Below are 13,893 nucleotides of genomic sequence, written 5' to 3' on the forward strand. Positions count from 1 at the left end.
TGTCATGCAAGTTTTTTATTGGATAAAAGAACGAATCAACGTTGAGAAGCCTCCAAAACATTTTATGATGTTGATTGGCTGATTAGGAAATCTAATTACAACTTACTCCACTTCGATAAAATGTATATTTAAATAATGTCAAGCATATTACACAACAGGTATGTATTATATATTATGGAAATTATTAAAAGTAGAAATTAATTAAGAAGAAATGAATATATAAGAAAAATTGATAAAACTACAAAGAAAAAAATTGATGACGCTACAAGGAAACAATGAAAACGATCCAAAGGTGTACGCGCAACGTATATTGAACCGCATGATAAGATTGTCAAGGTCGCCCCAACAGTGTATAGCTGTGGTTAGCTAAAAGACAACATATTAAACAAATCAATGTTGTGATATGTTTTTCTAACTTTTTCTATTAAATTTATCTGTTATAATATTAATGAAAAATTCAATAGAATTTAACGATAATCTAATGTTATGCTACAAAATACTATTAAAAATTTTAATTCTTCTGTTATTTGTCAGTTAGTCATACGAACAGTTCCAAATTCTCCTTCACTTAAATCAATTTTTATTGACGTACTGCATGTCAGTACATACAACTCATTTTCACTCACTAATCGACTTATAAAATAATTATAATAACGATATAAAATTTCTTATTTATTATTTATACTTTGATGTTTTATCTCGGGAATGTCGCAACGGTTCGTTCTAATACATTTTTTTGACATCGAAAAGTGCAATTCAATTTATCTGAATCTGAGGATCCAGTAGGAAATGTCTTACAGTGATGGTGGGCGACCGGTACGAAAATTCGGTACTAAGTCACCTAAAAAGCTTTGCGTGACTAAAAGTGAAAATAGTGATAAAACTACGACGACTATTAATTGCAACAATCATCATCACAATCATCATCACCATCATCATAATCATCGGTTTATCGATAATCCACAACCGTCGGTGCACAAACGCAATTTGTATATTGTTTCTTTTCCCCTTATATTATTGTTTAACGTATTAAGAACTTTGCTTTATCAACTTTTTGTGGTGTTTAAGTACTTATATACATCTACCTCACAACTGATTCAACGAAGACAAGCTACTAAACATAGTTGCCAGCTTGAAATAGTTGTTGGTCAAAAGTCTGATAATAATTTGATTAATACTGCACAAATTGAAAGCGAAGAAATGTCACAAGTACCTAAGAGAGCTATCGGACCGGGTCCTGGCGATCCACTTCTTGCTAAACAAAAGCATCATCATCGTAGAGCTTTTGAATTTATTAGTAAAGCGCTTAAAATTGATGAAGATAACGAAGGTAACGATACATAATTTATTTTAAAGAAACAGAAAGACCTTCATATGAAAAGTATTATATATGGTATATATTAGTGTATTTATATGAAAAGTCTTATGGAAAGTATTGTTTCTTGAATTATTTATTAATTCTATTTCTTAATAGGTAAAAAGGAAATGGCTATAGAACTTTATAAGAAAGGAATTGGTGAATTAGAGAAAGGAATAGCTGTTGAGTGTACTGGTGGCCGAGGTGAAGTGTGGGAGCATGCACAAAGATTGCATGATAAAATGTGTACAAATTTAGCAATGGCTAAGGATAGACTTGACTTCTTAGGTTTGTATTTGTACATTTATTCATTTTTATATGCTTTTTGCGCTATTGCATTATATTATGTAAAGAAACTATGAATTATAATGTTTTAATGTAATTCTCTATGTATGAATATATGAAACATTAATCATAATTGTTCTTTATAAAGAAAAATTGGATTTTACGGCACATGTTAAGTGATAGCAATAGCACAAAAACGATTGATGTATTTAGCATGCTTATGTGCTAATTATTTCTTGATGTTTGTGTGTGTGTGTGTGTGCGAGTGAGTCCACGTATGCGATGGGTGATATCAGTTCGCATAATTTTTTATTACAAAATTTACCTATGGCACAATTTATTATTAATTCTGTTTCACAACCATCAGAACTATGTCATTAAGACAACTTAATGCATTTGGAAAATTAGTGGCCAACTTATAAATAGCAGCATATCTAATTGCGATAAAAATTGATGCAGTTTGAATAATATCCTAACATAACCTATTTTTTTAATGGGTTTATGTTTAGTCTTATTTCCTATTTAGCTACTTAGCCTACTGCAGCATGGCAGAGAGTGTTTTTCCTTTTTGTAGTGAGTGTGTGTGAGCTGAAAAAACTGGATATCGCCAATGAATATCGTACTTCTGGAAATAAATTGGACAATGAACATCCAGGAAAACTTCTGAGGGCTCGTCGCAGTGTACACACATTACAGACTACTCGTACAGCTTCTTTAAATATAAGTCATAATAAAAATCTGAATAATTCACAAACAGTAAATACAGGACAGAACACATGCACTCAGATTCCTAAATTAAGGCCACGATCTCCAAAAAACTGTTGCGTGCATCCTTCTGAAGGTATTGTTTGTCTGATATTCTGGGCTTAAATAATTTTAACTAGACAGTAGGTAGATTATAATTATCTTGTAGTTCTGCTTTTTGAAATTCCATGCATTTCATTTTTCTAGATAAAATGCATTTAAAATATGCCCATGTAGTATAATGTAATGAATAAATATGAGCATGTAATCTGATAGAAATATTACTACTAATGATTCCTGCTTATATAGATATAAGATTAAATAAACAGAAACCCAGTAAATATATTTTTTATGCATATGATGAGATTGGAAATGGACTTCTGTGTGAATCCTAAAAGGAATTTAATTTAAAATGATAAATATGTGTTTATTACTTGTAATATCAAATAATATATTTTTTTAGTAAACTTTATTTTCAAGTATTGATACATAATTTTATTAATACTTTATTAGCAATAAAAATGTATTAATGTTATTATTGATCCTAATTCCACTTGTATATGAATACTTCATTTGTTTATGTAAATTTTACTTACTTTAGATGAAGTACTTATTTAAAAGTCAAAAAAATAAACATTATCCTTCTTTGATGCATAAATTTGCTTTCAAACATGAACAAATACATATGTAATATTTTATGTTGCCATCAAAAATTATTTCATTGACATTAATGATATTCTATGTGCCTATAAATATTCTTATTTTATCTTGATTGCAATGTTTGTATTTTTATTTATACGTATTTATTTAAATTTATTTTACATTATCAAAATCATGATTGTAATTACAGCATCAGGAAGAAAATTATCTGTTCCTGGGAAACGATTAATGGGTACAAACATGAGTAAAAGTCAGACATTGCCACGCAGTATGGGACGCACAACAAATATTCAACCTACTCACAGAGTGACACCTATAAAACCATCATCAACACCACCTTCTGTGAAAAGACAATTATCCGTACCTGGTAATGGTTCACCTCTAAGAAGGCCTGCAACACCAACTACATCAAACAGCAATAGAAGTACACCAACACGAAAAGTACCTCTTTTGAAAGGTGTAGATCCAAAGCTTGCTCAAGTTATATTAGATGAAATTTTAGAAGGTGGAACAGCTATACAGTGGGAAGATATTGCTGGTCAAGAGGTTTGTAAATTAACGATTCAATAATACACTCCGCGATAAATCTATAAAACATTTTAAATTGTAATGATTACATTTATAATACTGAACTATAAATGTTGACACTTGTGTTTAAAAGAAGATTTCATTGGAACACATATCTACTTTTCTACGATATAAGGTGCGACAAAATCTTTTAAATATTTTGTGGAACCACAGAATACGTGTCTACATAAGGTAAATAATAACATTACGAATGAAAAAGATAAAACTTACAACCTAAATAGAATTTTTCTCAATTTGTCGCGGAGTGTAGATACAAATAAATATATATATATATTGAATTGATTGTATATATGTAACATACAATTTAAATTTATAGACTGCAAAACAGGCTTTGCAAGAAATGGTGATATTACCCTCATTGCGACCAGAATTGTTCACAGGATTACGAACTCCTGCAAGAGGATTGTTATTGTTTGGTCCTCCTGGAAATGGAAAAACTCTCTTAGCACGCGCTGTAGCTACGCAGTGCAATGCAACATTTTTTTCAATATCTGCTGCTAGCCTAACTTCTAAATATGTAGGGGAAGGTGAAAAATTAGTAAGGGCACTTTTTGCAATAGCAAGAGAATTACAACCATCTGTTATTTTTATTGATGAAGTAGATTCATTATTAAGTGAACGTAGGGATAATGAACATGAAGCTTCAAGGTATATTAATTAAAAATATGCTTTTATAAATGTATAATATTATAATAGTATTTAGTATACTATATTATAGTATCCTTAAATAAATTTGTCTTTTTACAGACGGTTGAAAACAGAATTTCTTGTTGAATTTGATGGTTTACCGTGTAATCCCGAGGAGAGAGTGCTCGTAATGGCTGCTACGAATAGACCACAAGAATTAGACGAAGCAGCATTAAGAAGATTTACAAAACGAGTATATGTAACACTACCAGACATAGCAACAAGAATTATGTTACTTCAGAGACTTTTAGCAAAACATAATGATCCATTAACAAAGGATGAACTCAAGGAAATGGCGATTTTAACAGAAGGATATTCTGGAAGTGATTTAACTGGTTTAGCTAAAGATGCAGCTCTTGGTCCTATCAGAGGTAACATACAATTATTATTATTATTATTATTATAAAGTATGTATTATAATAAAATTACTATATGTGATAAGGATTGGGTGGACATTGATGACTTGACCATTCCAGCCTGTAATAATATAATAATAATTTTACTATATAAACATAGTGGTGTAAATAATATTATTATTTGACAGAATTGAATCCAGATCAAGTAAAAGAACTTGATCTTAATTCTGTACGCAATATTACAATGCAAGATTTTCGTGATTCTCTTAAGAGAATTCGTAGATCAGTATCACCTGCAAGTTTGGCTGCATATGAAAAATGGAACTTTGCATATGGCGATGTAAGTCTTTGATTTAAGTTAAACGTCTCTGGGAAGAGGCTTTCAAATTAGTTGTTCTTCTATATAAGTTTACAAATATTTACGATACAATATATATTGGAAATTATAAAGGAAAGAAGGAAGAAAAAATGTCATAAAGTCATTTACTGGAACATATTGACCATAATGTAAATATGTGTAATGTTTTTTTTTCAATATTTATATTAATTAATAATTAACGGAAAAAAAACATAAACGAAAACGAATGAATATTCTAGTCATATGGTTAATGATATTTTTTTGATAATACAATATAATATCATATATAATATAACATTCATTATATTATATTTAAAATGGAAAAATAATATTTATGACTAAAATTGAGTTTGTATTTTAGTCGTTATTTTGTTATAATATCGTAATCGTTTTTATTATATTTAATACCATAGAGTCCTAATAATTTGATTATCTATTTTCCAAACTTTTGTTATTTGCAATAAGATTGTTCATCAAATTTTTATTCAAAGTATTATTTCATAGCTTTGATGTAGTATAAAGCATTATTTGAAATGTTCTAATGGATAATTGCTACCTAATACAGCAAAGTTATTGAAAAGTACTTTATATCAGATGTATTGTAAATAATAAGTTATTATTGATATACATATGTTGATATAAACGATGAAATATAGCTCTGCATCTAAAAATAAGTAACAGCATGTATCTATTTAAATAATAAGAATGAAATTTAAGTATATTATAACTAAAAAGCAATGAAATAGTAAATGTATATTGTAATGCAATGTAATGCAATGCAAAACAATACACATACATAAGTACTCAAACCCAATATACATACAGAAAATTGTACACTTCCAATATTATATTATAGGTATTGTTATATATTAAAGCACAGCTCAAAAATTTATTTGATCGTTATTAAGAACAATGTATTATAACTTGTTTGACTAATGCTATCTGCCAAAGACGATGGTATTATACTTTAATATATATTATAGAAAACAACGAAATAAGTGTAATGGGTATGAAAAATTACAGTGATTTACAGTTAATAAGATAATAATCGAAAAATAAAAAACAATATTATTATGAAAAAATGTAAAAAGACCTACAATGTATGCGTATGGGTATATAATATTCGTACATTGCTTCCAATGCTCAAATATAGAATAATCATTGTTCAGGTGATCGAAACAATCTGTGACTTAAAAATGAATACATGTATATAATTGATAAGCTAATTTCAATATAAATTCTATTACGTATTTTATCATTTAATTGTGTGTCCTTGCTTATATATTAATTATTATACTCTATAATATCAGTAAATTTAAATAATAGATCGTATTAATCACTTAAATATGCACATTGGATATATTATTTTAGTAGTGAATTGATGATTCTATTTGTTACCTTAAATAATTTGTATTACATGTATTATAATAATAGAAAAATAGTATATAGAATTTATTGAAAACTTAATGATTTATCATTTATAAATTATAGCTTTTTCATCTTCACATTTTGTAATTATATGTAATTGTAAAATGAAACAACACCGTTGTGTTATAATGTAATTTGTATTTGTGAAAATGTTAATAGATTTTTAAAATATTTAAATTAATACACATATGCATTGCCATTGCATTCGTTAAACTAGGGCATGGTGGAAATTCTGACGCTGGTCTAAAATATAATTAATGTGTTAGAGCTAATATAAGATAATGTTTTGTATAAATTTTCTTATCACATTAACAAATTAAAAGTGCCAACGCAGTTGTATTAATCCAACTTGCTCTGTTTTCGATTGCATTGTGATACTTGCTTATCATAAAATTTTGTACTTTTTCACTGCCTAAGTTTAAGTTATGCTCACTTTTTATGAACATTATATGCATTGTATGTATAAAGACCTTCTTCGACGTAATTCCTAATTGTCAGCTTTGCGTAATCAAATGAAATGACAAAAATACGTTTAAAAAAAGAAAAGAAATAGGCCTTCCATTCTAAACATGCTCAGCCTTGATTAAGTTATTTTGCTACTTTTATATCATATAATAATAAATTTATAAGGTAACATCTGACTAACTTGTTATAATAGTAATTAACGCTATTTAAACTATATCTAATTATTGATTGGAACGATGAAAAAAAATTTATGCACATACATTTTTGAAATTTTTGAACAAATGTGCACACTGTGATGATAATTCGATTGCGTGTTTAATTATGTATTTAAAAATATATTATTCTAAGCCTTACATGGTAATATCTTCAATAATTCGTACTCTCTTAGATGCTATAAATAACTTAGATCTTAGGTATTGAAAGTTATAATTTTCAATTTCAGTAGCAATTTTTGAAAAAAAGAGAAAATAAGAGAGGAACGAGAATAAAAAAGATAGCTAAAAACAAGAACGTCAAAAAAAATTTTAAAAGTCAGTCGAATGAATATTTTCATCAGATCGATGTGCATAATATTGTATTTAAAAAATATAGTCTTTCTTGCATAATATATTTCTAAGTTTTGTCTTGTTGCTTAGATATTCAAATAATAACACGTGTACGATTTCATCTCAATATTATATATTGTATTATGAGTAGAATATGATAATCCTTATGTATGTAATGTTACATATTTAAGTTCACGTTGAAAACAAATATTGTTAATGAAAAATAGTTAATGTTGACGTTCCTTACCGTTATTTAATTAAATAGAGTAACTTTTAATTCGCAGTTCGTACTTTAATAGTTCATATCCTGTACAAAATTGTAATACTTTTATTACCATTTTATTGCTACCATAATGTAAGATCTATATATGCAGTAAAATCACGATGGAATGGATAGTACAAAGTGTATCCTTCTTATACATATACCCCCAAGGGTCGTCAAGGACTTCAATAACATTAGATTTAGTGACATTAATTTTTTTTAAGATTTTTCTAAATTTTCTGATAGTGTATATCTTAATAAATTTCTAATTTAAACAATCTACTTATATCCATGAAAAATGCAAAACTTCTTCCACTAAAAAATAATTACTTACTTACTATTCTCTCAAATGCGTTTTTCGTGCTTTATTTATTATGCACACAATTAAATTTGTGTAGCATTATAGTATTCACATATATATATATATATTATAAGTACATCATAAATTTAAATTTCTAGCAATATGTGGAATTTCTAAAGCTTACCACACTTGAAAAAGATTTTTTACTAGCAATATGTATATATATATATTTTTTTTTCCTATTATGTACAATATTAAATTACACTTTCAAACTATGAAATAGGAGATTGCCTTTTTTGTGAGTCTCATTATATAATGCGTTTAAAAATATTTCTAATATTTAAATATAACCCGATATAGAAAAATTGTCTTTTTAATTGATAATAAATAATTATTGTAAGAGCGTAACTCTTGGTATAAAATAAAATGGTACATGTTGGAAATTTTAAGTAAACGGTTTTTTTCTGTATAATGCGGATGGAAAAAAAATATTAAAATACGATTAAAATATGTTTTAATAATGTAGGATACAAAAGAATACAGAATGTCGTGTATTTTAAATATTTATTCCTTTTTTTCATTCAAAGGACAATTTGTTTTTATTATAACATTATCCTAAGTTTCTTCGAGGGTTACTCACCCTGATGTACCTAAATTACTCTTTAACCATTATTTTTTTAATCATTCCTCGGTTCTCTGATTATTTTTTTCAAAAGTTCTTGAAATTGGCTTCTTTTCGTTCGATATCATTTATCGCAGTCCAAGTGCCATAATACATATGTCCATCTTCTGTTTCTGCTGTTACTACATTCAGTAATGACTTTATACAAATTTGTTTTCAAAGTTGTATGGCTTTTTACCGTCGGTGGCGAAGTAAAGAGATAGTAAATTTTTCACAATGTCTTGATTACCATCTAAGCTCTCATTGAATTATTATTCATCATTGTTAACAAGAAAATGATAAAAATCATTTCGCTATGCCAAAGGAGTTTTACACAGCGTACTGCTTATTTCTCTTTTTCCCCTTTTTTTCTTTTTTTTATTTTATCTTTGGTGTATACGAATGTTATATTAAATAAATGTTCGAATTATAAGACACAAGGCATTAATGCTTTAGATCGTTTCAAAAGTTTCTTGCTTTTTCTTAATAAGTTTTATATATATAATATTTTTTATTTTGTTATTTTACTGTGTTCAATGTGATTCATTTTGGTTCACTATATTTCTCTATATTTTATACAACAATATAACAAAATAAAAAATATTACACGTATAAAATTTACTAAGAATAAGCAAGAATCTCTTAGAATGATTTAATATTATTATATTAAGGAAATCAAAATTTATTGTCGGATATGAGATAACGATCAAAACTTACTAGATTAATTGTGCTCTTGAAATTTAGTTCGAAAATATTGCTTGGAAGACACGAAGGTTAGCATATCGTGCCGTGTACTAATAAAAGCACAGAAAATATCTTGTTACTTTTCGACTGATTGTCAATTGATTTTAAATTATTTTTTTTATCTTAAATCATGAATATTGTTGATATATTAAAATGGCAAAAAACCTAATAATATATGTACCTCTCACTTTTGGATATTTTCAATGTGTGTTTTTATCTTTTTTTCCTTTTTTAAATTTATTTTAATATGCTATATTAGCGACCCCTGTGTGCTTGTAATTATTATCAACGCCTTTCTCAAAAGTAGCTCCTTATAATGGAAGTATATGAATGTTTACTACAGTTTCTTTGTTTATTATTAGACTTAAATTATATGCTTTATTACTCCTCATAACTTACTATGTTTTTGTACAAATAGAGAAGAGTCACTAATATAACTTACAGTTTATTAAGATCTCTCTTTCTCTCTTTCTCTCTCTCTCTCTCTCGCTCTTTCTCACTTGATTAAGTTTTTAATTAAATTTAATTATATATGCCCGATGATATTTTTTTCAAGATAAAGTTATTTATTTTGTTACTGTAGCAAAATTATATATACATTACACCACCGACGATAAATATCACATAACGAGAAGTTTTTAACTCGTTTTCTTTTTAACCAACGCGCACTGTTTGTTTAAAGGGCCCTGCATACGTCGAAACATTCACAAAATCTAGCTACATCACAGGCGTTGTGTGTTTAGCTATATTTTTCTATCTTAATCTACCGTTAACATCATACTCGGTGTTTATCATAAATGAACATACTGTCATATTGTTCATCAATGATTCGAGACAAACTAAAGATTGGTAATTGTGGCAAAAATATTAAAAAATATAACAACGTAATAATTGCATACATACGAACACCTTACGCAGTACAACGAATGCAGGGCTCAAATCAGGGGCTTTAAAGAAGAGTTCAAAAATATACCTCGTTCAACATTATATGCATTAATCATAATGTTACATTTGATACATTAAATTTATCAGTAAATTATTATATTTCATTCAATTCGTCTTTTATATTTTGGTCAAAAAGAATTCAGTTTCTATTAAAAAAAAAACAACCTATTTTATTATTATTATTATTATATATTTTGAAACGTTTGTAAAAATCCAATCTTAAAATTTTCTAAAAAATCATTAATAATATCATACGAAAAAAAAGAGACAAAACTAATCTCCTCTTCTGTATACATAAATAAGTATACATGTGTTTTTTTAGTATCGATACATATTCTGCAAAAATATACGTATGTAAAATTACTCGTTTATTTTTTTGATAAGTAATTTTAATTCAAAATACTAACACAATTGTTAGAACTGGTATATGCTGGAACAAATATATAAAAGCCCCCAGGGCAAATATTTTGCACGCAACATTTAACTGATATCAACCAATTATCAGTTTCATTGTGTTGGATATTGTGGCATGGTATATGTTACCATAGTTGGTTGTTGGCCAGGCGGTAGCGGTGCTGTCGCAGTTGGTGGTGCTGCAGTTGCTTGTGCAGGCTGCCAGGTACCAGCACCAGGAGCAGGCATCCTCATACTATTCATGTATTGTTGTCCATAATATTGACCATAATATTGAGCAGGTTGAAGAAACTGGCCTTGCATTTGTGGATAGCCTTGAGGATACCAGTAGCCCATTTGTTGTCCATATCCGTAGGCATATTGCCCAGCTCCAGTAGAAACCTATAAGACATAGATTTATATCATATGTTTATGTACTATAATACCTCTTTTATTTCTTATTTATTTTTTAATACCTTAGAAATATACTTCCTAGATCCTATCTATTTAAAAACTATTAAAGATATTTTTATAAATTATAATTAAGAAGAAAATAAAAGTCAAGTCTATAAATCTGATTGAATTATAATAAGATTAAAAATATTTTTTCATTCAATTGTTAGTAATCAACATACATAAGTTTTGATGAGAATTAATTTCTATACCACGTTGAAGTTTATATAGAAATTAATAATATAACAATATATAAAAGAAAGAAATAAAACTTCTTTGATGAATTTTTAATAATAACCTGTTGGGCTTGATGATTTGCATTAGGGCCAACGCTATTGGGATCACCATTTTCTTTTCCCCAAAAACATTTAACGATGCTACCACTGATTTCTGTATTATGTGTAGATTCTATGGCATGTGTAGCTGCTTCCTTAGTTGTAAACTTGATGAATGCATAACCCTTATCCTTGAATACTCTTATATCTTGAATAGTACCAAATGGTGAAAATGTTTTCGTAATTAGCTCATCCGTAACGCCATTTGTAAAACCTCCACAATATACCGTACAATTGGTAGGACTACTTTGGTTATATACCTGTTAATCAAATGTTATGTAAATAAAATAAAGAATTGTTATAAATATTGAGAAAGCAATATTAAAATAGTCTTATCACACAACAATTAAATGCATGTAATATATTTTACCTATGATTCCATTAACAAAAGCATCGAACACTCTCGATTGACATTCGTTTCTTTCAAATCATCTTAAACAAAAGTAAATCTAAACTCAAAAGTTGAACCCAACTGTATAATAGACAGCGTTTATGGAAACCTATCTAATTTAGTTATACTAATTATGTATTTATTCTATTCCAGACGCTGTATGGTTCATACTTTGTGTGAGCTTCCGATAAGGTGAAGATGATTTAAAAACAAAACTATATAAAATTAAACATACCTCTTCATAGTTGGGTTTACTATTGTTAGAGTGTCGTGGCCTTTCCGATCTTGGAGGTGGTGGCTTTCTGGTGGACCAATTTGTCCTAATGCATCTTGAGCCGAGCCACTGACCATTCATAGCTCCTATTGCAGCTTCAGCTTCAGACTTCTTCACAAAAGATACAAATGCATATCCTTTACTCTTCATTGTAGCTGGATCACGTACAATCCTGCAGTTACTAATTTCACCAAATGGAGCAAAAGCTTCTTTTAAAGTTTCCGTTTCGATCTCCGGCGATAAATCACCGACGAATATGTGATGGTGATTACTCGTATCCAACTTTGGTTGATTTCCAGGGCTTGTCGCCCAATTAACCTTCATCTCCTTATCCAGAAATAATCGCTTGTTCATGGCGGCTAACGCTGTAGCCGCGCATTGATGATTTGTGAATTCAACAAAAGCATAAGGATCATTTCCGGGCTCCCTTATAATTTTACATCCTTTTACTGCACCAATTTGTGAAAACAGTGCACACAAAAGGTCCTCCGACACCGAAGCGTCAAGATTTCCCACGTAAAGCGTTCGTGGATTACTCTCTTCGCTCATTCTTGCTCTATCAGGGGAACTTATTTTACTTATATTACTACTTTTCTTACGTTATGTCGACTTAAAATACAATTTACACCTCCAGTGGCCCTTGAGAGCATCTATCTTGAGCCCAGCATTAGAAGTTTCTTTTTCTCGCGTTTTCGAGCGATCGGACGGTTTAACGCGAAGCTACACCCAGCTTCTACGTCATACTACGATAAAATGGCGGCTCTGCTGTACAATCACTTTCTCCTTTATTCAACGGCATAAATATACAGATTTGACTAAATAATACTATTAATATACCGTTTAGAATTTTAACGTTATTAAATAACACATAAAAAAGCTTTGTGACATTAAATCACTACTTCTTATATCCAATTATTTTTAACAAAGTACTAAAGAACACGTGTTTCGTTTAGCCCGTTGGATTTCATAACAGGTAGCGCGAAAATGCTTATTATCCATTGGCATATAGAAATTACTAGTCCAACGCTTTGACAAAGCTAACTTTTCATTGTGCATTCGCATTAATTCGTATAATAATATTTTTTATAATTATTTCTAATTCAGTACATTTGTTTTTTTTTATATCTATATATGTTTATTAATTTCTCTTTTATTTATTTATTTATTCATTTTTTTTTATTTCAATTTGCGCACGCAACAATAATTTGACTAACGATTCAAAAAATTCACTATATATATATTCCTTTATAATTGGACAAATTATTAATTTGTATTAACTATTAAAATTAAGAGGAAAATGTAATTAAAAATTTATTACAAATTATTTTTATCTCAAAATATTACATCCTAATCTAAAACTTAAATGTTTCCCGCTAGTTATTCAAGCATTTCCGTTTTTCTCTGCCATTTTAATATGAACTCTATGTTTGTAAAATTATGTATATTCGTATTTGTACTATATTAATTATATTTACATCATATTACGTAAGTTATTATAATGACTATAAACAATAATTTTTTGGAACAAAGGTAACTGATATTAAAATAATTATTTACATTCTCCAAAGTTTATTTTAAAGCATTTTCAAGGAAGAACGTTTTTAAAGATGGCACCTTAAGTTAAATACGTTGATTGGTTATTGGTTATTCAAATACAATGA

General features: G+C 28.3%; 2 protein-coding genes across 4 annotated transcripts; one reads left to right on the forward strand and one right to left on the reverse strand.

Annotated features, from left to right (window-relative positions):
• The first annotated feature begins 28 nt into the window (after positions 1 to 28).
• spas (spastin) lies at positions 29 to 7,867 on the forward strand. 3 transcript variants are annotated; one of them, XM_015332128.2, is made up of 8 exons: positions 29 to 158; positions 1,069 to 1,330; positions 1,475 to 1,645; positions 2,217 to 2,483; positions 3,237 to 3,592; positions 3,951 to 4,282; positions 4,382 to 4,692; positions 4,866 to 7,867. In XM_015332128.2, exons 2-8 carry the CDS (start codon positions 1,201 to 1,203, stop codon positions 5,027 to 5,029), a joined length of 1,731 nt encoding a protein of 576 aa, XP_015187614.1. In that variant the 5' UTR covers positions 29 to 158; positions 1,069 to 1,200; the 3' UTR covers positions 5,030 to 7,867. The 3 variants fall into 3 exon arrangements, with proteins under 3 accessions (XP_015187614.1, XP_015187612.1, XP_015187613.1); XM_015332126.2 differs by lacking the exon at positions 29 to 158 and having other exon boundaries at positions 165 to 1,330; XM_015332127.2 differs by lacking the exons at positions 29 to 158; positions 2,217 to 2,483 and having other exon boundaries at positions 165 to 1,330.
• A 716-nt stretch (positions 7,868 to 8,583) lies between these two features.
• Positions 8,584 to 13,181, reverse strand: Rox8 (TIA1 cytotoxic granule associated RNA binding protein Rox8). Its single transcript, XM_015332129.2, has 3 exons — positions 12,194 to 13,181; positions 11,531 to 11,827; positions 8,584 to 11,181 (listed from the first exon to the last, which is right to left on the reverse strand). The coding sequence occupies exons 1-3, from the start codon at positions 12,779 to 12,781 to the stop codon at positions 10,894 to 10,896; spliced, it is 1,173 nt and encodes a 390-aa protein (XP_015187615.1). The 5' UTR covers positions 12,782 to 13,181; the 3' UTR covers positions 8,584 to 10,893.
• Positions 13,182 to 13,893: the final 712 nt, after the last annotated feature.

The sequence above is a fragment of the Polistes dominula genome, unplaced genomic scaffold (genome assembly GCF_049000335.1).
Source record: "Polistes dominula isolate Pdom_NZ unplaced genomic scaffold, Pdom_raw_medaka contig_624, whole genome shotgun sequence".
Classification (NCBI taxonomy): Eukaryota; Metazoa; Arthropoda; class Insecta; order Hymenoptera; family Vespidae; genus Polistes; species Polistes dominula.

Excerpts from the sequence above, each read along its gene's own strand:
- spas (XM_015332126.2), top strand. The coding sequence starts at position 790 with ATGTCTTACAGTGATGGTGGGCGACCGGTACGAAAATTCGGTACTAAG. Across the intron at positions 1,331-1,474 it reads AATTGATGAAGATAACGAAG|GTAAAAAGGAAATGGCTATA; the intron begins GTAACGATACAT and ends ATTTCTTAATAG. Across the intron at positions 4,693-4,865 it reads AGCTCTTGGTCCTATCAGAG|AATTGAATCCAGATCAAGTA; the intron begins GTAACATACAAT and ends ATTATTTGACAG.
- Rox8 (XM_015332129.2), bottom strand. The coding sequence starts at position 12,781 with ATGAGCGAAGAGAGTAATCCACGAACGCTTTACGTGGGAAATCTTGAC. Across the intron at positions 11,828-12,193 it reads GTAAACCCAACTATGAAGAG|GTATATAACCAAAGTAGTCC; the intron begins GTATGTTTAATT and ends TTTGATTAACAG. Across the intron at positions 11,182-11,530 it reads CAAATCATCAAGCCCAACAG|GTTTCTACTGGAGCTGGGCA; the intron begins GTTATTATTAAA and ends TATGTCTTATAG.